The following is a 25,340-nucleotide window of genomic DNA, read 5'->3' on the forward strand; positions in this document are numbered from 1 at the left end:
CGCGGGAAATGGGGTCCCGCCCCCCCCGCCGCCCTCGCGGCGGTCGCCCCTGTCCCACCCGGAGCCCTTAGTCCCGCTCCCCGGCGCTGCTCCGTTGCCAGGGGAGGGATTGCGGGTCACAGGCTGCGGAAGCGGCCGCCCCCGGAGCCCCTTCCCCCGTCCCGCGGGGCATGGGGGCGGCCGGTGCTGCACGAGGACGGGGCTCCCGCCCTGGCGCTTGTGCACCCCGAGGGGTCCCCGTTTCCTCACACCCCGGTGCCCTCCGCAGGCTGGAGCAGCTGGTCTCGCCCGTGGCCTTTGCGCCCAACAGCAGCCTGGACCCATGTGCAAAGGAGACGGTGCTGAACGCCATCAAGGAGAGCAGGAAGAGGGCTGTGGAGGAGGCGGAGGAGGAGGACCAGGCCTTCGGCAACGACCAGGAGAGCAAGAGGAGGTAACGAGAGCTCGTGCTGACCRGCAGTGCAGGTCACCGCCCGTGCCCTGGGAAGGTGACACGTGGGGCTGGCRCATCAGTGGTGGCGCCGTCCAGCGTGGACCCGTGCAGAAAGCGAGCTGCCGAATCCCACCTGCCCTTTGTGTGCCTCAGAAATTCCTCCAAAGCTCTTCCTGGTCCTTGGGATCGGAGGAGCTGGTTTAAATTTCTTCCTGGGCCGCCTTGTGGGTCAAGTGTGTTCTCTTATGTTGTTGGATATTGTGAGAGGCCTGGAGTGYGGCTTGAGGGAGGCTGTGGAGGCTTCACTGGAGGGTCTCCCGCCTCTTGGTAAAGGCTTCTGTCATCCAGGGTAGCCCAGTGGAATTTGGCCCCTCATCATGGGTCCTGGTGTCTTGATTCTTCAGCCAGGCCCAGTCTTCAAGGAGAAGTGGGATCCCCATGTCTGAAATTCAGTGTGGAAGCATCACACTATGAAGAGCTCTGGGTTCCTCCTCTATGTGTCTTAACTGGCAAAAGGAGGTTAAAGCAAAAGAGCAAACAAGAAGGGCTATCTTTTGCTTTTGTTAGTTCAAGGTCAGTGCTTTGCAGCACCGAGCTTCCCGAAATGAGGGTGCGGTGTCTCTGCCAGGGCCCTTGGGAGGACAGGGTGCGAGTGCTGGGCGCCAGGCTCTGCTGGGGCCCTTCAGGAGCGCCGGGCCCAGCGCTGCGCTTCCTGCCCCGTCCCCTCGCGYGCCCGCAGGCGCTTTGCCTGCTACCCTGCGCCGGCCCTCACGCACCAGGGCTGCCCCTCGGGGTCCGGTCTGTGCGGAGATGGGTGCCGCCCGCGCGCGTTGTCCCGGCTGCTGGCCCGTGGCGGAGCGGCGGCCGGCCCCTACGGGAGCCCCCGGCTGCKGCCGCTGTGGGAACAGACTCGAGGGGGATCGCAGCAGGTCACGCGATTTTTACATTCCACCACTTGACGGATCTTCCCCCTTACACCTCTACCCTTAAACCCTTTTCTCAGGTTGGGGAATGGTTGGTCAGCCGTGAGGAGAACTGAGTCTCTAGGATGGCACAGGATGGGGGTGCTGACAGAATCTGCTCGCCTCTTTTATTATTATCTCTTTTATTATCTTATTTTAATTCACAATACCCCCCTGTGCCACGCAAATGGATGTTAAAGATGTTCATCACCTGGAGAGCACAAAATAGTGCTCATAGGCAAAAAAATCCAGTGACCTTTGAGGGCAGAAAGGAACCTGTGCCAGCCGGAGATCATTGTGCCACCTGGGCAGGTGGGTCGGCCTGCTCACAGCTTCAAGGGGAGCGTGTGGACAAAGCAACAGGGCTGGTGTTGCACCTCTCCTTCTGCTGTGCGATCTATTCTTAAGACGTTTGGGCTTTGGTCATGAAAACTGTAGGAATGTGGGTCCAATTTTTAGCYCAAGTTGTCGATGGCACTGTCTAGGAAAAGGTGTGAAAAAACAGGTTTTGGAGGTCATTGTAGAGTGAACTGCTAAGTGAGTCTGAGATATTTTTGACTTGGAACAAGGGAAGTGGGGAAAGGCTGAATTAACTGGATACTGCTCTGCGTAGCAGTCAGACAGTGGGGCTGCTGGTGCTGCGGCAGAGGCACCAGGGATGGGAATGAGTGRGGCCAGGACTGGGCGGGCGGAGAAGGCTGCAGCCTGGGAGAGGAGAGGTTGGCAGCGCGTGGATGGGSAAGCTCCGTCCCAGGTGCTGGGTGGCAGGAGGAAGGCAGGGTTTGTGCAGGGGAGGGTTCCTGCCCCGCCTGGGCGGGCAGCCCGGCCCTGGGCCAYCTCTTGGCCACCAAATGCCCTTGTCCTCTCCCCCGCAGGCGCCACGACAGCAGCGGGAGCGGCCAGTCAGCCTTTGAGCCGCTTGTAGCCAACGGTGCCCCTGCCTCGCTCATACCCAAGTAAGTGCCCATCAAGCCCATGGRGGCTGCCCTTAGGTGGGAGGTGAATCCCTAGGCTCCTGCAGGCTCTGGAGAAGACGCTTGGTTTCCAGTTGTGGAGAGCAAGAGGGGTTGTGCCCTTTCCTTTTGCCTGTCACCCACYGTGGGTGCTCCAAGCACATGCCAGTGGGCTTCGGGCTATGCTGCTCTGAGGTCTTTTTCTCAGCCCTGTGCCATAAGAAAGAGCTGAGTTGGTTATCTCAATCTCGCTGCTTTCACAGGACTTGGGAGCAGATGGGGGGCTCATAAAACTGTTCATAACCTCCTGCAGGCCTGGCTCTCTGAAGAGGGGCCTTGTTTCCCACTGCCTGGACGACTGCTCGAACAAGAGGTCTCGCACCTCTTCCATGAGCTCCCTGAGCACCACGTAYGCTGGCGGGATCCCCAGCTCCGTCCGCAACGCCATCGCCAGCTCCTACAGCTCGAGCCGAGGCCTCGCGCAGGTAGGAAGCAGCTCTGTCCTCGCTCCCCCTGGAGCCCGGGGCCACGCGRAGCAGCTCAGCCCTCCTTTGGGACCACCTGTGTGACTCCAAGCCCGGGCTCCTGAGACGAAAGCAGCGTTGCCCGGTGCCCGGCAGCGAACACCCCGGCGAGTCCCCCGGCCGCTTGGCCGGGCTGCTTTSTCTGGCTGCATGGTGGGCAGACAGCCGGGAGCCGCGTTACTGTCCTCCAGTGCCTGCTTCTGTGGTGTTCCCCGTCAGAGACATCCTCCTGCAGTGCTATGGGGTGCTGAAGGTCATTGGTGTTTCTCCCTCTTGGCCTTGGCCACTCTGCTAGGTTAGATCCAGGTGGAGGAAACAAATCTTTCTGCTGCACTSCTTCCAATCAGTTGGAGTCAGCAAGTATCAGAGCTCTGTGTTCCAGCTCTGACCTGAGCCCCCTTGGCAGCTGTGGAGCTGCAGGAACAAAACACTGCTCAAGAATGACTCGTGGGTCAGGGCTGCGGATCTGACAGCGGAACAGTCATGGTTCCTGGAGCTCTGCYCTCTATGGGGAGGGAGGCTGCCTCCCTCTGTGATCCCTCAGAAAGGGATCTAGGGTTTTCTGTGACTGGACTAAGTCCTAAAACTTTTTTGAGGTTTGGGGTCCGTCTGTCCTGCGCTGGCAAGAAAATGGCCCTGTGCGCTCGTGGGCAGCTGAGGCAGCTTGTGCTGTGCGAAGGCAAGAGGACAAGTCCTCTTCCTTGGTCCACCCTGGGTGCTGGGCTGGCCTGTGAAGAGTCCAGAGGCTCCTGCTCCTGAGGTGTAATCACTCTGGGGTGCGCAGAACCTGCTTCGCTCCACTGAAGGTGGAGGGGAGTTAYGTGGTGATAGAATAGAATGAGGCAATAGACTCATTAGCTGAGGTTCTGGAAGATGGCATTTAACGTGTGAGCAAGACGGAGGATAGAACACTTACTGTCTCCCATCTCCTGCCCTAAACTGGTCTTTTGGCTTCCAGCTGTGGAAGACAAGCGGTGTGAGCATGTCCCCGCTGTCCAGTCCAGCGTCGTCCCGCTCCCAGACACCGGAGTGGCCTCTCAAGAAAGCCAGGTAACTAACCGTCGTTCTCGGGAGCTGTGGCTGCTCAGCCCCGGGCTGAAGGAGAGCAGGGCGTCTTTCCAGCGGTCCTGGTAGCTATGGACCCCTCTCGAGGGAGTTAGGACCATCAGAGCATCTTGTTACCAAGATGAGACTGCTGGGTGACCTGCCTGCGTGGGAGCCCTGTTCGTTTGCTGATGGTTTGTWTCTCTGCCATCTTGCTGTGCTGGTGTCCTGGCAGTAGCCCTGGAGAAGCAGAACTGCCCTGCTGAGGTCCCCTGTCCTGGTCTARTACCGTGTTACAGATTTAAGGAGTCAGGGCCTGCCCCAAATGCAACCGTTTTGTGTGGCAGTGGCACAGTCTGGATCGCCTCAGTGCCTGAAACTCAGGAAGAGCCCTGRTAATAGGAATATCAGGCCCTGATTATTGCAGTAATAGCATCAGAAGTGATTCACAGCGGGTGAATCTGTGCAGGATAGCACACTGGCATTTCAGTGCTTTGCTTGGAGCTTGTGCCCTTGTTCCTCTCTCTCTCAGCTCAGAGAAGAACTTGATTCCATGGAGAAGAAACGTGTCAGACCAAAAGCTGCCGTTTAGGTGGAAAGGGTGGGCCTGAGCGGGAAGTGGTATTTCCCATCTGGGACCTCTGAATGCTACTGGAAGCCGTTGTCAGCCCTGCGAAGCAGTGCAGGTTGCCAGACCAAGCTCTGATCTCAGAGATGGGAGCAGCTCCTCTGCTTGGAGCTGCTTTCCGGCTGACACAGCGGGTGCCACACAGGTACCCCTGGGCAGACTAGGAGCCTGAAGGGGCAGTGAGGAGCAGAGCTAAGAAAGCCCRGGATGAGGCTGCCAGGGCGGTGAGGAGCCTGTAATGAAGGCTGGAGAGTCTCCCTTACAAAGTCCTGTCTGGTCCTTGAGGCTGGAGATGATGTTAATGCCCACCTGTTCCAGATGTTATCTAGAGTCCAGTTGTTTGGCTGAGGCAAAGGTGCTGGTGGGAATCTTAGTGTGTTTGGCCTGTTCCTTCTAGGAATGAGGCCAAGCTTGAGGATTGACCCTAACTGTCTGTCTCCCCTTTGCGCAGGGAAGAGGAATCTCTTCACTCAAACACTTCTACTCCAGTGAAATCAGACAAGGAGCTTCAGACTGAAAAAGGTGAGTTCTGGCTTGTACCAGCTGTGGGCCAAGGTTGGATATGTCATCAGCTTGAGAACGCAGCATGGTGGAGTTGAGGTCTGCAGGTGGGATTGGCTTGCGGGGTTTCCTCGCCATTAAGAACATGCTGGTCCCAGGCCAGCAGCATTTTCTGCTGCCCTCTGGGTTTGGGTCATCTGAAGAGGAGTCTCCTGCGTCCCTTTCAGAAGGGACTAACATACTGCTAGGAGTCAAGTTCCTCCTCTGCCTAGAGGCGGTTCTGACTTGTCTCTCTCTGTAGTGGTGGAGACGCCCGTGCGGAAGAAGCAGAATTCCCTGAGCTCGCCATCCGTGTCGGGAAGCAGYGGGAAGCGCAAGCGGAAGATCCAGTTGCTGTCGTCTCGCCGGGGCGATCAGCTCGCTCTGGTACGTCGCTGTCTCGCAGCCCCTTGTGCCCTCCTCTGGCGATAGAATGTGCTCACTGCAATTTCTGCAGGGCTGGGGGGAGCCTGACCTGCCTGCCCTCAGGAAGGAGGCCCTGTCCTTGGCGGAGTGGGAAGTGACGCTATCCCCAGCCCCCGTGTCTGGTGGGCTGTGCGTGATTGTGCTGCCTGCTACCGGACCAGGTAATGGCCTGGGGAAGGCTGCCGAGCCCTCAGCGCCAAGCCGGGCACCAGGATAGGTGGGACTGGAGCTCTGCGGGAGCCTGCTGTGGCAGAACCACCTGCTTGACGGGGCTTGCGACGGCCAGGCTTCACCACACGTTCAGAGAGGTTCGTCCAGCTTCCCTGAGAAGAAGCTAAGCTGCTGCTCTTTCTTGGCAGCCCCCGCCGCCCCAGCTGGGATATTCCATCACCTCGGAGGACCTGGACGCGGAGAAGAAGGCAGCGTTGCAGTGGTTCAACAAAGTCTTGGAGGATAAGGCTGGTAAGGACTGCGCCCCTGGGCAGACTGGGAGCGTGAAGGGGTCAGCAGGGAGCAGAGCTCAGCTGGAAACCCCGAGGTGGAGCTGCCAGGGCAGAGGGCAGTCTGTGTAATGCAGGCTGGGGAGCCTCCCTAGGGAATCTGGTCTCTTCCTTGAAGCTGGAGATGCTGTAAATGCCCCAGAGCACGCAGGGAGTTAGTGTGACGAGCGAGGCTTTCCAGCTTCCGAGCTGTGGGATGTTCCTGCAGCTTCCTGGTCCCCGGGGAAGCTCTGCTCATGGGTAATGCCCTGTGGTGTGTTATGGACACTGATTTCTTGCCTCTTTCCAGCAGATGCTGCCCCCAGCACCACTGCAGAGACTACGCCTCCGTCCAGGCCACTGGTGTTCACAGTGACCTCCCCGGTGCCTGCGCCTGTGTCGACAACTGCACCTGCCAGCAGCAGCTCGCTCTTGGACAGCCTGAAGAAGATGCAGAGCAGCCAGCCTGCCCCCACGCCRGCAGGTGAGGAGGAGGAGCGTGAGCAGAGCGGGGTGCTGTGGCAGGGCATGGGAGCCCCAAGAGGGGCTCTCGGTGCTCCTCTGCTGAGATGCGGAGTGTGGAAGGCTCCGTCTGCCTGCTCTGGTTGCTGCTGCTCCAGGAGCTTTGGCACCGCTGCGTTGGCTGGCACCAGGGCTATCCGTGTATGATCCCTGTCTCTAAATCACTTCTCTACCTCTTTCCAGACTCTTCTGGAGCTGCAGTAGCGTCTCCACCATCTTCATCAGCGCCACAGCTGCCTGCTCCGCCTGTGTCGCTGGAGTCGAGTTTGCTACCAGTGACTTCTGCTGAGACCAAGCCAGTGCCCATATTAAGCATAACTGCCCCGTCTGCCCCTCCGGCCTCTGGGGCACAGCCAGCTGGCAGCCTGGCGACCCCTTCATCCACAGAGCTGGGCCAGACCCCCAGCAAACCTTCCTCCTTCCCAAAGCCAAGCGTCCTTTTTGGGATGCTGAGCACCCCTCCAGCCAGCCAGCCGGCAACGACAGCACCGGCTGCTGCCCCCATCACAACCCCTGTCTTCAAACCCATTTTTGGAGCTCCACTGAAAAGCGAGAGCCCAGCACCCTCTACGACTGTTACCCCTGCTGTGGTCATGTCTGCGAGCTCAGGCCCTTCCTCCACGTCTGCTACCACCACCATGTTCAAGCCCATCTTTGGCAGCGTGACAGCAGCTTCATCTCCAGCGAAGGCCTCTCCTTTCGCGTTCAAACCGACGGCGCAGCCGGCCTCCGCGGCAGAGCTCACAACAGCCTCCACGACCCCCCCTGCCGTGTTCACGGGCCTCCCTGCCGGCATCTTCACCACTGCGGCCACCACTGCCACCACACTGAGTTCTTCCACGGATGCCACCACTAAACCGGTCTTCAGCTTTGGACTCAACCCACCTGCCTCCACTGGCCCTACTACCAGCCTGACTGTTACCGCTGCCACGTCCACCAGTGCGTCTCAGCCGTTCCTGTTCGGAGGCCCAGCCAGCTCGGCTCCCAGCACAGACGGCGGCTTTGCAGCCTCGGGGCCTGTGTTCCAGTTTGGAAAACCAGCTCCGGCCCCAGTCTCCACCACCACCACCAGTGTCCCAGGCGGCTCTGCCTTTGGCCAAGCRCCTTCAAACACAACTGCTGCCACCACTGCTGTGGGGTTTAGCATTTTTGGAGGCACTGCGCTGACGTCTGCCCCAGCCGCCACCACCAGTCAGTCGGCGCTGACGTTTGGCTCCTCGGTGACGGCTTTTGGCAGCTCGTTCAGCGCGAGCGCGAAGGCGCCGCCGCCGTACCCGGCCACAGCGGCTCCGTCGGCTTTCAGCGCCGCTGCTGCGGAGAGCCAGGCGCCCGCCAGCAAAGCGCCCACGGGCCCCGGCGCCTTCGGCCCCTCCTTCACTTTCGGAGCCGCCGCGGCGCAGCCGCCGTTCGGCAGCAGCGCGCAGCCGCCGTTCGGCGCAGCCAGCACCCAGGGCTCCTTCGGCACCAGCAGCGCCCCGGCAGCCTTCGGAACCACCACGTCGGTCTTCTCTTTYGGGACTGCCACCACCACCACGGCCCCCTTCGGCTCCAGCACCCAGACCACAAGCAGCAGCACCGGCACCGCTGCCTTCAGCACCACCCCGTCTCCGTTCACCTTCGGGGCGTCTGCCCAGGCCGGTCCCTCTGCCAGTGCCTTTGGGATCGGCACCCCTGCCCTCAGCAGCGGCTCCCCCGCCATCTCCTTCAACTTCGGGGCCGCACAGAGCGGAGCAGCCTCCGCGGCAGCGCCTTTCGGTGCCTCCCTGGCACAGARCGCGCTGGGGACGCAGAGCCAGAGCTCGCCCTTCGCCTTCACCGTGCCCAGCACTCCCGACAACAAGCCCGTGTTTGGAGGTGAGGCCCCTCGGCAGGGCTGGCTGCGGGGAGCCGCTCTCCTCGCAGCCCTCACCGGGTTCCCTGGCTGAGGAGCCTTCCGCAGGCTGCTCTTTGTGCTGTTTTACCTCGCGCCCTGTTCAGGCTGCCACTTCTCAGCCCTCAGTCCTTTACTTTGCTCTTCCTTAGCCCCTCTAAATACAGGGGCTCTCTAGCTCAATGTGAGCTCTGAATCCCGCCAGGTCCTTCCTGGCCCTAGAGAAGAACCCTTCAGGGCCAAGGTCTTGGCAGCGTTTAAAAGCAGAGTTCCCTGGAGAGCAGAAACGCTTCCCGCCAGCAATTGCAGCCCCTTCTCGCGCATTCCCTGAGGCTTCCCCAGCCCCTTTGAGCCCTTCTCTGAACCATCCCTCAGAGTTGCAGCCCACATGCGGAAAAGCTCTTTGGTCTGGAAAGACACAGCCTGCAARCCCTCCTGGGCCTCCCTCTTGGGAGCTGGGCTGGGAGATTATGATGAGGGAGTAAAAGAGGGACCAACGTCCTGCATTAGATAGAAGGAGCTCTTGGGGGTGGCAAGGCTGCTTCTGGGGGAATGTATTCCTGCAGTTCATGGTGAGGGATCCCGCTGGTTGCAGGAAGTACTTGCACCCCCAGTCCGGACTCTGCTGTTGTCTTTGCTCTCAGTGGTGTTTTGTTTCGCAGGGACTGCAGCTCCCACCTTTGGGCAGAGCACGCCCGTGCCGGGAGCTGTGGGCAGCGGGAGCAGCAGCCTGTCCTTCGGGACGGCCAGCACTCCGGCCTCGGCCTTCGGGGGAGTTGGAGCTTCGTTTGGTAAGAGATCCCCCGGCCCCGAGCAGCTCCGCTGGGCGGGAGGGCCGGCGGCGGGGCCTGGACGGGCCGTGTCCTGGAGCCAGCGCTGTCCCTTGTCACTTGGGTAGCTCCTGGGCTCCGCGGAGGCTGAGCGGCAGCCCTGGCTGAGGCTGGAGGAGCTTAGGCAGCCTTTCTGCTCGCAGGGCCCTCGACTCCCGCGTTTTCCATCGGCGCGGGATCCAAGACCGGGGCTCGCCAGCGGCTGCAGGCGCGGAGGCAGCACACGCGCAAGAAGTGACCTCGCGGGCCCCGCGCCCGCCCGGAGCTCCGCGGCACCGCGCTCGTGGCGGCCRGGCCCCCTCCTCTGCCGGCGGGAGSCTCTGCCGGGGAGCAGTGACTGGGGTGGGAGAGGACAAACCAAACCCTTCGTACTTGAACAGTTCCACAGCCGAGGCTGGATGAACCTCTGTACATACCTGCAGCGTTTCCTCCCTCATTTTCTTTTGCCATGTTTCATCATATGTAAATTTTCCCCCTTGCTTCTTCTAGCTGTGCCTGTGCCCCCCGCGGCCCCCAACAGCCCTGCCCCGCAGCGCGGCGGGCGGCGGAGCCGAGGCGCCCGCGCGGCCGAGCACCCGGCCGTCACCAGCTCCTCACACCTTTCCCTGCGTGCGGCCTGGTGAACGCTCTTGCTCTGGAGGGTTCTGCTCTGAGCTGCTGGTTACCATCTTGGCAGGGCGCTAGCCTGGATTCAGGGCAGCGGGGCCCCGTGGGGTGGGCATAAGCGTTTCGGTGCCATAGGCGACTGATSCAGCTTCTGCAGCTGGGCAAAGACCCCCTCGTGCCCGCTTAGATCTCCCATCAAAGCTCCGGCTGGGGCCTCGTGCACGGGACGGCTGTGCCCGAGCACCAGAGCTCAGCGGGAGGAGCGCGGCGGGGCCGAGCCCCGCTCGGAGCCGCACGAAGGGTCCGAGCGCCGCGCGGGGTCGCGCTCCCTGCAGCCGCGCAGCCCCGGCCCTCGCCAGGCCCTGGGCCGACCCCGTCTGCTCTCTGTAAAGCCTTGTCTGCTCTGCTTTCTTTGTGCTCCCCTTCGATGCACCCATTGAATCGAGTTTGGAGGAAGAATTGAACCGTGTGCGTGGCGGCATGTTGGTTATGCCGGATTTGCTGTTTGGAGTTGATTTTTATGGGGCGCCCGTCGCCTCTTCAGGAGGCGGCGGCCCCCCGGCTAATTGGGTGTTGACAGTAGCATCACTGCGTGGCTGCTAGGGCTGGCTGTGTGTGAACCCTCGCGGTGAGCGCGACGAGGGCGGCGGGCTGGAGGGGATGGGTGGCCGCAGCCCTGCAGCCTCCTCTGCTCTCCCTGCTCTGCCGCCCCGCGGGGCCGGTGCCTCGGGATCTGCTCCCGGGAGGAGGCTGGAGAGGACGGTCCCCGCTGACCCCCGCTATGTTTCCTCACCTGGAGCCCACCCCTGTCCCTTGGGGTTTTTTACCAGCTCGCAAGAGCTGCGGTGCTGTGCCCCAAGCCCCCGTTCCCAGCCTGCTGGGAGCGGCGGCCGTTCCCGCCTCCGGGAACGCCTGGGGAAGAGGCTGCGGGGCCGGGGCCGCGCGGGAGGCCTCAGCGGCCTCCCCTCCGCCCGGCCTCGGCAGCGCCTCGCTGCCCGTTTTTACTCTCCGAGCCGTGTGAGTGTGTGTGTCTGCCGAAGTCTAAATTAAAAAGAAAAAAAAAAAGAATATTTAAACGTTTTTTAACAAAATAAAAATTTATTTTTATATTTAAGCTAAATTGCCTTGGAATTCCTTCAAGCTTGGTTCAGTGAGGTTGCCAGACCCCGCAGCGCTGGTGCTAGAGTTTAGCTGTGCCCTTGCAGCCTGGGGAGGAGCTGGTCACGGGCCGGGGCCCCGTGTCCCCSCCGAGGGCACCGGCTGCACCGGGAAAGGCAGCGACGTCCCGGGGCCGGAGTACCCCGTGGGCTGTGACCAGCTGCTCCTGCCAGGCTGCAACAAAATGTCCTTATTTTAAAATGTGCTGTATGTGGATGTGACTAACCCCCTTTCTTTCTTTTTTAATTTTTTTCTTACTTTCCCGAGGACGCGGAGCAGGAGCTCGTGCACAGTGCGGCGGCCAATGTGGTTTTTCTCACCGGCCGGGACACACAGGCCTCTCSCAGCAGGCGCAGGGAAGGGCCAGGGGCCGCGTTGGCACCGTCCCTGCCTGCAGGGGCTCGCGGGTGCCAGGGCTTGGCAGCACCCGGGGGCTGATGATCCCCCTTGGCGCAGGGAGCTCGGCCCCCGGGGCYGGCGGATGTGGCCTTGGGCCTGAGGCCCTGCCTCACGCTGGGCTCCTTTGTGCCCTTTGCTCATGGGAACCGGGTGCCACCTGCCCCCGGCTGCTGCTCTGCCCTCCTGCGGCCTTTGCAGGTGCTCCCTATGCAGGGAAGGAGGGAGAGGCTCCCCGGGGAGCCGGGGCRCGAGGCAGGAACAGGCCCGTGGGGCCCCCCGAAACGGCGGCAGCGCCAGGCCCGGCCGGGGACTCGCGAGGGCAGAGCGGCCGTGGGGCAGCATGGGGCAGCAGCGCCGGGCTGGGGGCTGCAGCGTGTCCTTGCTGGGCCTGCTTGCCCTCCTTGGGAGGCTGTGGAAGGACCCACAGCAGCTGGTGCCTCTGGCCTGAGCCCTGCTGCCCTTGTCCGGGGCTCGGAAAGAACAAAACTTGCCCAGGGCCAGAACTGTGTCCCCAAGGGGGCTGCTCTCCTGCCCGCCTCCCTCTGCTGCGCAGACACCTTTGGGTACCTGCTGGGAGAGAGCCGGGTGAGCTGTGTGACGGGGCTGCCGCGCAGGGCCGGGGAAGGGGGGCTGGCCTTTGACTCAGAACTTGGACTTGGATCATTCCTAGTGTGGGCGATGAGAAGTTGTTTTTTTAGTGTGAATGTGCAATTTTCCCCCCTTGCTTCTTCTGTCRTTGATTTAAAATAAAAAGACCATGTTCATGTTTGGCCCTTGTGTTTTCATTTCCCTACAGCGGCTCCGGAGGAGGTGCTGCTTTCCAGCCCAGGCCTCTTCCTCACCTTAGAACAGGGCCGSTGTAGAGAGGGACGGGATTTATTTCCCTGTTATTTCCCCTAATTGGCCCCACTTTTAGGGGACCTGTACTGCCGTGAGAGGTACCTGGGCACGATGCTGCACCGCACCTTCCCTGGCGGGAAAAGCTGGAGGCAGACTCGATGCCTGTTTCATCCCTGCTGCAACAGCCTTTACAGAGTCCTCAGGCCCCAAACCCAGGCACTTTAGGGAGCCAAAGGAGTAAAACATAATTAGTAAAACGTCATTAATCCTCCTGGAGCTGTCTAGCCAGGCAGGATCCCYGGCATTTCTGAGGGCGAACGCGGGAATCGTTTCGTTAAACCTCCCATCCTGCCCAGGTCTGGCTTTAGGAGCAAGTCTGTCAGGCTGGACGAGCAGTCTCCTCGATGGGGCAGCTGGGATCTCCATCCTGACGAGGGGCACAGATTTGCACATGTCCACCTCAGCTGCGGCTGGTGCGAAGTTTTCCTTTCCAATCCACAGCAGAGGCCTCACGGTCCAGGAGCAGGGACAGAGACAGAGCTCTAGCTCTAGCACGGAGGGCTCTGCCAGAGCTTGGCCAGGGGCAGTCCTAAAATTGCTACTTAGAATCACAGAATGCTTAAGACTAGAAGGGACCTTGAGAGATCACCTTGTCCAACGCCCCTGCACACGCAGCGTGACCCAGGGCACAGGCTGCATCCAAGTAGGTCTGGGAGATCTCCAGAGAAGGAGACTCCACAACCTCTCTGGGCAGCCTGTGCCAGGGCTCRGGCACCCTCACTGTTAAAGAATTTTTCCTTAACTTCCTGTGGAACTTTTGGTGCTTCGGTTTGTGGCTGTTTCCTCTAGTCCTATCAGTGGCCACCACTGAATAGAGGCCACCCCMTCCTCCTCACTGCCTCCCTTGAGGTATTTCTAGACACTGATCAGGTCCCCCCTCAGCCTTCTCTTCCCCAGGCTGAACAGGCCCAGCTCCCTCAGCCTTTGCTCMTAGGGCAGATGTTCCAGGCCTCTGATCATCCTGGTAGCCCTGCGCTGGACTCTCTCCAGCAGCTCCACATCCCTCTTGTCCTGGGGAGCKCAGAACTGGACACGGGACTCCAGGCACTGGAGCTTTGCTGGCAAAAAAAACCACATGCAACAGCAGAGTGGCGCAGCGGGAGCGTGCTGGGCCCATAACCCAGAGGTCGATGGATCGAAACCATCCTCTGCTAGTTCTTTGCCTCTCTGCTCCGTGGCTGTGCCAAGGCCCTGCAGCTGTGTTTTTGGATCACCAAAAGTCCTGCAGGATTGGGCTGTGTCCTATCACTTAGGCAAAGCCTTAATCACCAGGCTGGCCTACAAAAGGCTAATGGAAACACGACCAGAYTTGCATCCCGGCAGTGTTCTTGTTTATGTTTTCGCTGGTTTGGTTCTTAATAAGCAGTGTATCGCAGGACTACTGCTCAGTCCCTGAATTCAGTGCCTTACGAGAGGCGTGCTCTCAGAAAATGGCCTTCAAGGCCTGTAGCGTGGGGAAGACCGTTCATAATGCTCAAGGGCATTAACTGGGAACGCGGTAGTGAGTTCTACCTCAATGCCTTTGCTAGAATTAAAGGTATCTGTTTCCTGGCAATGAGAGAGACACCTCTGAAGATGATAGATGCCATTAATKGGGATTTATTTATTTATTTATTTATTTGCTTCTCTCTTTTCCTCGCTGCTTCTTCCTTCTCTTCTTGCGGGCAGGCTCTGGCTGCTCCTCCCCTCCCGGCTGCAGGCTCCTCGCGGCTGCTGTGGGCAGGGGGCTGCGCGCAGGAGCCAACAGCCCAAGTCAAGCACCCGAGGCCCCGCTCAGCCCCACACCGGGGCTCCTGCAGCCTTTCTGGGAGCCCGAACCCTCCACCCTCCCTTCTCAGTGCCCCTCTAGCCGCCCAAAGCCCCACAGTGYGGGCTCCGTACAGACATGCCAGGAGCCCCGAGCGCAGTCCCGGTYGTGGGGCTCGAGGCTCCCTCTCACCTGCAGGCAGCAGCCTCCTCCCCACAGCGCTCCAGCAGAGCCACGAAGAAGCCCTGGGTGAGCGTTTCCGCAGGAGAGGCTCGGAGGCAGCACTCGGCCCCAGGGAACGTGGCAAGTCCTCGGCAGGGCCACGAAGGCAACACGTTCACCAGCCTGGAGCGCGGGGCAGATGGGGACAGCGCTGAGCCTCCCTCTGCACCAACTGTGCCCTCGGTGGCACGCAGCGATGCTCCCACCACGCAGCGCAAGGCCGAGCACGCTCCCATAGCCTCCCACTACCCTGCTGCAGCACGTCTTTCCCCAGCTCCTCCCAAAGCAAGCCAACCTGAAGGCCGAGCCCTGCTCCTGCAGCACGGCCTGCACCACGTCCTCGTTCTCCTCCTGCTGCACCGAGCAGGTGGAGTAGACGAGGCGCCGGAGAGCCGGGAAGCTCAGCGCGTGGCTCAGGATCCTGCGCTGGAAGGCAGCTAGTGCCTGCAGCCGCTCGGCGCCGGGGGCCGCCTCTGCCGTGGGCAGCCGCGTCACCATCCCTGCGGGGAGGGCAGCAGTCGCCGCAGGGCCAAGGGCCAAGCACTCTGCAGCGCCCGAGGCRGCCGGAGCCCTGCGTGTTACCTGAGCCACTGCATGACGGGTCCAGGAGGATATGGGTCACTTTGCTGTACTTGGAGGCCCTGGGGTCAACGCTCAGGAAGTCCTGCTGGGCCAGCTCAAAGCTGGTGACCCCRGCCCGCATCAGCATGGTGTTCATGGTGGCCAGGCGCTTGGTGTCCAGGTCAAAGGCAAAGATCTGCCTGAAAAGAGTGCCAAGACCCGAGAGAAGAATGACTCGCTCACCACTGCAGGCTGCCCCAGCCACCAGAGCCCCAAACATCCTCTGTCTGCAGGGAGGCAGAGCTCCCACGTACGGCGCTAGTGGGACTCTCCTGGGGAGGATTTGTGGTAGAACCTGGGGAGTGAATCTAAACGATTCCCTGCCCCCCAAGTCTTTCAGATGGTTACTGTCCCCTCACAACTACCAGCGCCCTCCATCCCCCTGGAGAGGGTGTAAAGCCTGAGTTAGCAGGTGAGATTACAGGCTGCAGCTGAAGGCTTCAGCCCTGCAGCCCCCGCTTTGCGCGTGCGGGGCTGAAGCARTCCTGGGGCAGCCCTTACCCTTGCCTGTGCCCAGCAGCACGCGCAGCCGTGCTCACCCCTTGTTCTTCAGGATGGCAGCCACGTGGCTGGTCTTGTTCCCGGGGGCAGCACAAGCATCGATGACATGGGAGCCGGCGGCCGGACTCAGCAGGAAGGCAGGGAGGCAGCTGGCCTGCAGGGAGGTCACCAGACACCACGCGCGGAGCTGCAAGCGCCCCCGGCACCACCCGACCCCCAGGCCCCTCCTCAGCTGCCAGCTCCGCTCCCCAGGGGAAGTTTCTAGTGCTCCCTGCTCTCTTTCCAGCTATTTTCCCACCCCTGCAGCCTCTCGCTCCCCAGCTCACCCACCTTGTCCTGCAGGATTACGTGCCCAGAAGTGTAGAGCTGGTTGTTATGGAAGTCGGTCTGTGGAGGGAAGACCAGCAGCTCCGGGAGATGAAGATCCAACAGGAATTTCTTCCCTGAGAGGGAGCTCAGTTCCTCCACACTGYCCACAAGCCACACAGAGGATCAGTGCACAGTCCTGCCTCTGCAATCCCAATGCCAGGACTCCCTGGGGCCTGAGCGGAGGATCCCTTCTTCCCACGCCTCCACTCCCCAAGTGACACATGGGAAGGTGGAAGGTGAGAAGGAAGCGGGTCCTGGTGGAGATCCCAAATCTGCCACCACAGGCACTAAGATCAACCACGCTTCAACGTCCTGGATCTCCTCCCCAGCCCTCATCTCTCACCGACATCCCCCCAAGGGCTCTCAGGAGCGCACAGAGAGACGCTCACCTGGCTGCCTTGCCCAGGTAGGAGTAGCCCTGGCGCTTGAAGAAGTCRATCACGTCTTCCACGCAGGTCTTCAGGGTGTTCACGCGGACGTAGCGCGGCAGCGCTGGGGGGACCCGCTCGGGTGAGAGGTGCCGCCGGGCGCCGGCCGGAGCGCTCAGCCTGCTGCGCAGGGCCCGCCGGGCGCGCGGGGGATCTCACCTGGGGCGGGTGCCCCGGCCGCCGGCGCCAGCAGCTCCTCGTCGCGGCTCACCCGCCGCCGCACCTTGAGGCGGGCCAGCTCGGCGCGCAGGCGGGCCCGGTGCCGCCGCGCCAGCGCCTTCCACCGGCCGCCGCACTGGAGGCCCTTGCCGAAGAGCAGGTCGTAGACGAGCACCTGCGGGCGGCGGGTGCTGGGGCCGGGCCGGGGCCGCGGGGCGGGCGCGCGGCGCCGGGGCGCGCGTTACCTTGGCCAGGTGCGGGGGCAGCTTCCTCTCGGCCTGCAGCAGCGCGGCGCCGTCCAGCACGGCGTCCAGCACGGGCGCGTAGCGCAGCGTCTCGGCCACGAGCGCGTAGAGCTGCCGCACGCGCTGCGGGCGGCGCGGGGCTCAGCGCCGCGGGCCCCGGCCCCGCTACACCTCGTGCCCCCGCGCTGGCCCCAGGCCCCGCCGCGGCCCCGCGCTGGCCCCGCCGCCGCCCCGCGCACCGGGAAGCCGCTGCTGTAGACGAGCGCCTTGATGCCGCCGTCGCCGCGCTCCAGGCCGGCCAGCACGGCGGCCGCCGCGCTGTACAGCGCCATGTTCCCAGGCCGCTCCGCCGCCGCGCTCGTGGGCCCGCCCGGCGGAACCGCCCTCGCCCAGAGCCGCTTCCCGCCCGGCAGGACGATCCCGCCCCCCGGGAGGCTCTTTCCCCTCGGCGCGGGCGCCTCGCGCTCCTGCGGCCGGGCCCTCCGCCCCGCCGGGCCCCGCCGCGGCCGCAGCGCCGCGAGCTGCCCCCGCAGGGCCCCGCGCAGCCTCCCGAGCGCCGCACACAGAGACGGGCGCTGGGGCACAAATGGCCACGCTCGGCTCTTTAATAGCCACAGCCCCGGCAAGGCCGGCAGCAGGGGACACGCTTCTACATCGGTCACGGAAGAGCCCGGTCCCAAACGCCGGCTTGGCTGTTCCCGAGGGGCTGGGGTGGCGGCGCACCGAGGAGCAGGGGGTCCTGCTGCTTGAGGCCACGCGGTTTGGTTCTGGAGCCAGCTGGGAGCACGTGTTGTGGAGCAGGAGGCACCGCGGGCCCTGCTCCGGGTCCTAACGCAGGAGGCAGATCCGCCCCGGGATGCTCCACCACAGCCCGAGCCTTGGAAGAGGCAACGTGGGAGGATGCGGCCGGCGTGAGGTGCAGACGGCAAAGAAACGTCAGGTAATGTTGGGACAGGTAACCAGCTGGGACACAGCGCCCATGGTGCCTGCGATTCCAGCCCCGGAACAGTTTGGATTTCAGAAGGAAGCCAGCAACCCCTAAATCCTCAGTGACTGCTAATAAAACCCATGGTCCGTGTCCGATGTTTTGCCTGACCTTCTCCGCCGTGCCCCACAACCAACGTGCCCGGTGGGGCAGCTGGAGGGCAGCAGGGCTGCCCGGCGGGCAGAGCTCGGTGGCTGCCCCGGGCACGGGGTGCCCGGTCCAGCTCTCACCTCCCTGCGCGAGCACCTCCGCAGAGCCGGGGCTGCCGCCGCCTCCGCCACGGGCCCGCGGCCCTGGCTAACGGCCCGGAGCCCGGAGCCCGGAGCCTGAGCCAGCATTCATTTCTCTGTAGGGAGATCTTTGCAGGCCAGATGTATTTCAGTTCTGCCTCTTAGGCTGAGGATGGGTATTCACTGATGAATTTTGGTTGTTAGAGGGGATTGGAAGGACCCTTCCTGGGTTGCTGAATCTTCTCTAGTGGAACAGGTTCCCCATCAAATAACCCTGTCCACAAAATGACTTTTGTCTGTTGTAGGAGGGAGCCCAACTACCAGTGCAGGTCCAGAACAGCCTTTTGGTGTTTGGACAGAAAGAGGGGGCAGGAATAATCCGGGGGACAGGACCTAAGGCAGGCACTAGCCCTGAACCCCCTCCCCACTAAYAAAAGGGGCACAGCGGGCAGCTTTGCTTAGTGACACATTCCTTGTCGTGAAGGGCCCAAGAACCTTTTTCCATGTCCTTCCGATAGCTGAGGTGGCACCCCAGGAAATAATGCAAGCCGCAGTCTTTCCTGGGCAGCAGTTCATCCCACTGGACACACTACAGCTTGGTGGGTTCCTCAGGGGTAGGATGTTTGTAGGGCCCGTGGGGGTGCTGGCTCACGGCAGGCGTGGGCAGGATGATGGGCACCGAGTAGGGCCCTCGCTCTGGCCAGCACAGGTCCACAATGGGGTAGAGCTGGCCCTGGAATTCCGCCTGGAAGGTGTAGATGGGGCTGAGCTCATCGGGGCTGTCGGCATTGTAGAAGGTCAGCTCTCCCTTCTCATAGTGCAGATAGATGCCAATGCGCTGGGGGCGGGCAGTCAGGGGYAGGGTGGCCCGTGGGGTGGTGAAGGCCTCATAGACTTTCCCTTCCTTGAGGCCAATGAGCCACACGCCGTGCTCAGGAGACTTGTTGAGCTTCCCTTTGCGGCTCACCGTACCCTTGATGATGCCCACGCGCCAGTGGTTCCTGCTGCCCACAATCACCTCCCAGTAGTGCTGACCGCAGGAGAAGCCCTTGCTGGTGAGAATGCAGTTGCTGGAGTTAAAACGCTTGGGGTTGCTGTCGCGGCGCTGGTACAGTCCGCACTGCACCACTGTGTCACCCTTGAAGAGCTCCAGGAGGGGATGGGCAGTCACGGGGTCCAGTTTCAGCATCTCTGGAGCTAAAAAGAAAGCATTCAGACTCCAGACACACCAGCAGGCAGCAGGACTGGCCCTGGGTGAGGCCACCTCGGTTGGGAGGGCCAGGGACAGCCAGACAAGCTGGCCCTGCTGCACTTTAAGCAGCTGCGCTTTGCCAGGCGGGCTGTTACTGGCCTGACTGGGCCAGCCTTTGCTCCAGGCGCTCTCTGGAAGTGAGGGCTCGCAGCCACGTCCAGAGAGCAGGACAGAGCCCGGGGGCCGCGTGTTGCCAGCTGAGCAGCCTGTCCCAGCAGCTCACACCAGCAGGCCAGGTGGGGGTGATCACCCCAACACCATCTGCTGGYGTGATGCCAGTGGGCAGGTCAGTACCTGGCAGAACCCGGCGGTGCAGGCGCTTCCACACAGTCATCTTGATGTCATCTTGATGGAAACACGGCTTGAAGGACACAGGGCTGAAGATGCCTTCTCCCAGCTGCAGGCTGGGAAGCTCTGACCTAAAAAGACATGGGCAGCTATGACACAGGTGACAAGGATGGCGTGTGACCCTTTCTCACCTGGCTGCTATGTAGGATGGTGCCACTGTTCTCTCCCCAACTGCTCTTACCTTCCTCTGAGGCTGCGTGCGTGGGTGCAGCCACGGCTCTGCCCCGCTCTGCCTCACCTGCGCTGCCCACACAGGTGAGCAGGGCAGTGTGTCCTTGCCAGGCTGTGCCAGCACAGGCCTGGGCCCAGCGGGCCTAGTGCAGGGGCACTGCTGTCCCCACTGGTGCTGTTTGCTGCTGGGTGCCATCACTCACCTGAAGTGGGAGGAGCTGTATTTCTGAAAAAGAAAAAAAAAAAAAAAGGAAAAATAAGAGAGAGTTGGTGCTGGAGGAGCTGGCAGCTCCTCTACCTGGTCACAGCTCCACACACATGGGCCAGAGAGGCCCGTGGCCCCTTCTCATGGGAGAACTGAGGGCAACACCCTTTGTGGAGGGGTATGTTGAAGGGCAGGTCTCTCCTACCTGTGAAAGACCCTGTTTGGACAGAGGGCACCTGCCTCTCTTCTTTTGGTTGCCTGACTACTCTGGATGGTCGGACCTGCTGCCTATGAGCAGTAGGGCTKTGGGCTGCAGAGCCTGGCTGGCCCTCACCACCTTTGCCAGGTGACCCCTGATGAGCACACTCACCCGGATGAAATCAAGTTGGCTTTCATTGTTGAGCATCTCCAGCGAGCTCTCCATCTCCTTCAGCCTCTGCAGGGCATCTGACGTCTGCTTGAGCTGGGCCTCAATGGAGGTGACGAGCTGGGTTGCTTTCCCTTCGACACTCTCCAGGAAGGTGGCCTTCTCCTCGTCAATGTACTTGTGCAGCTCCTGGAACTCCTTACGGGTCACGCACTTGAAGACATCTGCCTCGTTCTGCAGGGAGACAGCATGCAGTTGTGCAGGACCAATTTGACCCTTCACCTTCACCTGCTTTTTCATTTCAGAAATTCCACCAGCAAAGTCTACGTGTTCCAGTAAGCTGTCCTCCACCCACTTTCCAGAGCAATCCTTCACAGAAAGCCTTCAGGGATGCTTTCATCCTGCTGTCCTCAGAGGCTCGTGTCTCCAGTATGAGAAGCAATGCCCCTGCTTCACACCTCCCCTATCTAGGTTTTGATTTCCTAATGTCTCAACCAGCTTCTCTGGAGGTCTTCAAAACCTGCCTAGATGCCACCATGTGCCCCGTGCTCTGGGTGTCCCTGCTGGAGAAGGGAGGTTGGACTAGATGATCTCTAGAGGTCCCTTCCAACCYTAATGATTCTGTGATTCTGTGACTCATTAGAGCCTGCTGCACAACAGAGCTCCTGGATTGCTGCGCTCCCGTGGAACAACCTGTGCGCTGAACCAAGGGGGACAAAGTGAAGCTACAGCTTCATTTGGGTTCAGTCTTTTCAATGAGCCCTGCAGAGAAGTTTTAGGCTGAAACAGATGGCAGGAGGTCCCTAGGAGGAGCCTACAGCAAAGGAAGGCAACATGCAGCTAAACCAGGCGTGAACTCAATGTGAAACTATCAGCATTGCCCTAGATGGGAAACCGGTCCTGAGTAGGGTGTTTTTTTACCTGTTATCTCAGCACCTACAAGGACATTTGGTCAAACCAGTTCTGACCTGTGCTCCTACCAGGGGGCTGAGTGCCACCAGAGAGGGCCACGTCACCACTTCTGGAAACACGTCTGGGCCACCCCTGTGAGTGAGTGAGTGAGTGAGTGACCTCGGAGAGAGCTGCATCACCCTCCTGAAAAACACACCATGCCCTTCACTGTCATGGAGAACAGCAATCCCAGGGAAAGGAGTGGAGGACAGACCATGTCTGCTGCCTTGGGGAAAGGAAAGGAGGAGAGGAGAGGCAAGGGGATCCAGCAGCATGGGTTGTCCCAGCAGCTATGAGGCCAAAAAGAGGAGTCCAGCTCCACTGGCGTGTAGCACTCACTGCAATGCGGATTTTGTTGTTGACGAGCTTGCCGAACTGCTCATCCAGGTTCTTCTTGCACTGGTGGACGTTGGTCAGCAGCACAGACAGCTCCTCCTGCAAAGCAGCAGATCTCTTCAGTGCCAGCTGGCTGGATCACAGGCCGTGTCCCATGCTTGCCCCTGAGCAGCGGGTGGCCCCAGCAAACCACGTTCTCCTGAGCTTCCCAGGAAAAGCCCAGGCCAGCGCTGGGAGCGCCTGGGAGCACYCTGCTGATCTTCACTGATGCAGAGGATCTGGGGCTGCCAGAAGCAGGACAGCACCCAGACCACAGCCCTGATGCTGCCAAGCAAAGCACTCTTAGCAGGACCACTGGTAAGGTGTCTCTACTCCTGTTCCCAGCCCCCCAGATCCTTTCCCCTCCRTATCTTCCCCCACTGGTTCAGGCAGCATCTTGCGCTCCATGGTGGCTCCACAGCAGCTAAGGAGGAGACGAGCAGGCTGCAAGCCAGCACCGGGCCCACGACACGCAGTGCTGGTGCCAGGGCTCTGGCTTGGGCTGCTGTTTCTACAGCCTCCCAGTCTTATCTGCCCAGTGTCAGGAGCTGAGAGGACCGGTGGCCCTGTGCTTTCATGTGACTCGAGCATGGGACGCTGTTTACTTCAGTTGCCTGAGGGCCCTTTTCTCCCTGTTCTCCTGCAGCACTTAGCCCTTATCTCCAGACTCCTTTTGATGGCATTTGAAAGCAGTCTTGAAAGGCCACCCACTCTCCCTGACCCTCAGCTCTCCCCACCGCGCTTTAGCCACCCCAGCTGAGCTCATTCGGCTGGGGACATGGTGAGATAGGGCCTCAGAGGGGCTGCCCTGCGCAGGGACGATGCCTCCCGCCTGGCTGTGCCGCAGGCCCGGGACACCCAAGCCGCATCATTCCCAGCCTGCCCCTTGGAGGGGCCCCCGCTCAGCAGCAGTGCCCTGCGCAGGGCTAAGGTGCTGCAGGTGCCYGAAGCCCTCCCCGGGGAGCGGCCGCCAGCCAACCTTCATGCGGCAGTACGTGGTAGAGATGGGCGAGATCCTGTGCTGCCGGTGGCTGCCGATGGTGCCGCAGAGCCCGCAGATCACCTCTTGGTCGTCCTCGCAGAAGAGGCTGAGCGGGTTGTGGTGGTCRGGGCAGGACTCCGGGGCGGCCGCTGCCTCGGCGCGGCTCTGCAGCGCCTCGATGACGCGCGCCAGCGTGACGTTGGGCGGCGAGGCGCTGCAGTCCACGCGCTGGCGGCACACGGGGCACAGGAACTGCCCGGGCAGCTCGGCGGACAGCGACACCACGCACGACTTGCAGTACGAATGGCCACACTGCAGCATTAGCGGCTCCTTGAAGACCTCTAGGCAGATGGGGCAGAGGAGCTGGTCCTCCAGCTCATCCATGCTCATCTTCCGAGCCATCCTTCCAGCACATGCAGAAGGGACCTGGCCTGGGAAACGCAGATAGATCAGGAGAACAGTCCTATTGCAAAGGAGCAAAGTAAGCACTACTTAAAGTGAGTAGGAAAGTAGTAGGAGTAGAACTCACTACTTAAAGTGAGTAGTAAAGTAGTAAAGAGAGAGTTCACCACTAGAGGAGGGTGAAACAGAGAGCCCCTCACATACTTTCTAGCTCACACACTTGTTATGCTCCAAGCAAAGTCCAAGAAGGTCATTTTAGTCTGAGAATGCCTGGCAGATCGAGCCCTGCCGACACGGGAGCCCACCTGGGCCGGGCCTGGATCTGCCTGGAATGTCAGTGGTTGCCACCAGCCAATGACCACCTGGGACCTCTGCCTGGCAGCTGCGACAGCCTGGAGGCCACCTCAGGGGTACCTGTCTGTGCACTGGGCTGAGACACAGCCAAGAGGGATCTTCTGCTGAAAAATAAAAAAATACAGGGATCCTGGTCTGTCTGAATTTCTATAGGTGTTGCTGGGCTCACTGCCTCATCCTCAGCACATCCTTGGAAGGACCTGCGTCAATGCAAGTGTCTAAGCAAAAGCAGACAGAAACCACCAAGAGAGTCCTTACCTAAGAGACAGGGACAGTGAGGACATGATAAACAACCCTGATGGCACCAGGTTGATACGAAGGTTGGGAGCCCCAGCTGCCGAGGCCGGGGCTGTGGTTGTGCCTTGAAACACAGCAGGGTTCTGATCCTCACAGCGCCCCACGCTCCGGGCCAGCACCTGACCAGCTGAAACCACTGTGTTTAACTGGCCTTGCTCCTCTGCTATTGCCAGTGCCATGGGATGTAACCGCGAGTCCCTGGGCTCGATGCTTGTCCGTGCTGGGCAGCAAATGGCTCCTCCCGAGCTGCTAGAGCTCGTACCACATTCCCAGGGCAGGGARGGCACCAGCACCGGGGCGAGCACCCCCAACCTGAGGCCCAAGCCCTGGAATTGGCACTGCTCTCCCAAAGAAAGCTCTTCCACTGTTCTCCCTATGCTGCTGCTCAGTCCTTCGTGGTGGAAAACACGTCAACTTGCTAGCGTTTCCTACAGCAAGGATGAAAACATGGCAGTGTGGGACACATCTGCTCTTTCCCCACAGGGCACGAGCCAGGGTGGCCTGAACACCATGGGGGGAGTGCAGGGCACAGGGCTCCTACAGCCTCCTCCCTCGCACGAAAATAAACCCGAAGTTGAAAGCAGAGACTCGATCCCTTCTGCAGAGAAGGGGAAGGCCGCAGGCTCCGATCAGCTTTGGGCATGCTCCGCTCATCCTGCATGTGGGAAACAGCTGGGGAATCAGGCAAGGAAAGTTCCCGTTTCAGCTCGTGACAGTGCGACTCAGAGCCCCCGCGGAGGCTGCGCGCGGAAGGCAGCCGAGCGGCTCCCTCTGCGCCCGGACGCGCTCCCTCCAAGAGGTGCCCCCGCAACATCCCCGTCAACGAGCAACCCACTTGTCCCGTGCCCCGGCTCYGCGCAGCCCCACCGATGTCACTCGTCTCCTCCGGACCAAGGGAAGGTTCAGCCGCCGGTGGCGTGGCGGATGTGCCGAGGCGCCGGATCCGCAGGCAGGAAGGTGGGCGCCGCCGGCCGTGCCGCGTGGGCGCAGGCGGCAGGACGCGCAGCGGCCGCGGTGCCCTTGGGAGCGGCGCCTGCGCCGGCCGCCCGGGAGCCGCACACGTCACGGCGCCGCGCGGCGCGATAAGGGACCGCGGTTCCACCGCTCCGGCGGACACTTCCAAGAGCCCTGCTCTTGTTTCAGCCTTGCTTGGGTCAGTGCAAATATTTTCACCAAAGTCCTTTCTTATCAACGAAAACTCTTTTTCTTCTCTTTTTTTTTTTTTTTTTCAGTTGGAACCCTCCGTTTTTCCTTGACATTGATACCTTTCATTCTTTTCAAAAACACCCGAGGAGAACCCAGAGCATTCCCCCGTTTGGGATACGGTGTGCGTGTGTATTTTTTGACTGTAAAAACATCGTTTCTTGGATAACTGTCCTTCTGCTCGCAGACTGATGGCAACCCCACCAGCTTCCCTCTTCACATCAGCCCAGGTCAAACATGCGACAAGGCTTTGCAGGCACAAGGGCCCAGCCTTGGAGGCTGCCCTTCTGCAGCCRTTCGAGGGGCGAGCAGAGAGATCCTGGGAACAGAACATCTACCCGTGGCTCCGGAGACCTGCCTTGGCAAATGCTTGGCTTCTYTGGGGCTCTGGAAACCAGAAAACTGCACTAGTTGTTTTTCCAAAGAGCCAGGGAGGGAGTGTGTTTGCAGGAGCCTCTGGAGGTCACCCAGCCCAAGCCTCCCTCGCCCGCAGCGTTGCTCAGGATGGCGTCCCAGCAGGTGCTGAACGTTCCCGGAGGAGACTCCACGACAGCCGCGACAGCCTGGTGGCTGCTCGGCCACCCCCAGAGCCACCAGGTCCCCTCGCATCCAGGCAGAGCTTCCCGTGTCCCAGAGCGCGGCCGCGGCCTCG

The 25,340-nt window shown here is 61.2% G+C and overlaps 3 protein-coding genes and 1 non-coding gene across 6 annotated transcripts in view; 2 read left to right on the forward strand and 2 right to left on the reverse strand.

Moving 5' to 3' along the window:
• LOC112956678 (nuclear envelope pore membrane protein POM 121C-like) overlaps positions 1-9,636 on the forward strand; it is a 12,357-nt gene extending 2,721 nt beyond the window's left edge. Inside the window, exons 2-12 of the mRNA XM_026050161.1 lie at positions 269-433; positions 2,271-2,351; positions 2,662-2,833; positions 3,831-3,922; positions 4,996-5,066; positions 5,347-5,471; positions 5,870-5,972; positions 6,303-6,473; positions 6,695-8,365; positions 9,044-9,172; positions 9,355-9,636. Of these exons, the coding sequence (XP_025905946.1) occupies positions 269-433; positions 2,271-2,351; positions 2,662-2,833; positions 3,831-3,922; positions 4,996-5,066; positions 5,347-5,471; positions 5,870-5,972; positions 6,303-6,473; positions 6,695-8,365; positions 9,044-9,172; positions 9,355-9,449 (2,875 nt within the window). The 3' untranslated portion in view covers positions 9,450-9,636. The remainder of the gene's footprint in view (positions 1-268; positions 434-2,270; positions 2,352-2,661; positions 2,834-3,830; positions 3,923-4,995; positions 5,067-5,346; positions 5,472-5,869; positions 5,973-6,302; positions 6,474-6,694; positions 8,366-9,043; positions 9,173-9,354) is intronic.
• Positions 9,637-13,356: 3,720 nt separating this feature from the next.
• TRNAM-CAU lies at positions 13,357-13,428 on the forward strand. The gene has a single exon. It is a non-coding gene; the product is annotated as a tRNA-Met (tRNA).
• Positions 13,429-13,711: 283 nt separating this feature from the next.
• On the reverse strand, positions 13,712-16,898 carry NSUN5 (NOP2/Sun RNA methyltransferase family member 5). Its single transcript, XM_026050162.1, has 10 exons — positions 16,806-16,898; positions 16,567-16,689; positions 16,322-16,496; positions 16,124-16,226; positions 15,696-15,834; positions 15,404-15,519; positions 14,826-15,004; positions 14,539-14,743; positions 14,214-14,366; positions 13,712-13,718 (listed from the first exon to the last, which is right to left on the reverse strand). Exons 1-10 carry the CDS (start codon positions 16,896-16,898, stop codon positions 13,712-13,714), a joined length of 1,293 nt encoding a protein of 430 aa, XP_025905947.1.
• A 1,422-nt stretch (positions 16,899-18,320) lies between these two features.
• TRIM50 (tripartite motif containing 50) lies at positions 18,321-22,834 on the reverse strand. Of its 3 annotated transcripts, XM_026050195.1 has the most exons (6): positions 22,430-22,834; positions 21,415-21,510; positions 20,128-20,358; positions 19,756-19,778; positions 19,328-19,452; positions 18,321-18,978 (listed from the first exon to the last, which is right to left on the reverse strand). In XM_026050195.1, the coding sequence occupies exons 1-6, from the start codon at positions 22,832-22,834 to the stop codon at positions 18,371-18,373; spliced, it is 1,488 nt and encodes a 495-aa protein (XP_025905980.1). In that variant the 3' UTR covers positions 18,321-18,370. The 3 variants fall into 3 exon arrangements, with proteins under 3 accessions (XP_025905980.1, XP_025905982.1, XP_025905981.1); XM_026050197.1 differs by lacking the exon at positions 19,756-19,778 and having other exon boundaries at positions 19,328-19,455; positions 20,111-20,358; XM_026050196.1 differs by lacking the exon at positions 19,756-19,778 and having other exon boundaries at positions 19,328-19,445; positions 20,092-20,358.
• Positions 22,835-25,340: the final 2,506 nt, after the last annotated feature.

This window comes from Nothoprocta perdicaria, unplaced genomic scaffold (assembly GCF_003342845.1).
Source record: "Nothoprocta perdicaria isolate Ctin4 unplaced genomic scaffold, notPer1 scaffold_66, whole genome shotgun sequence".
NCBI classification, from domain to species: domain Eukaryota; kingdom Metazoa; phylum Chordata; class Aves; order Tinamiformes; family Tinamidae; genus Nothoprocta; species Nothoprocta perdicaria.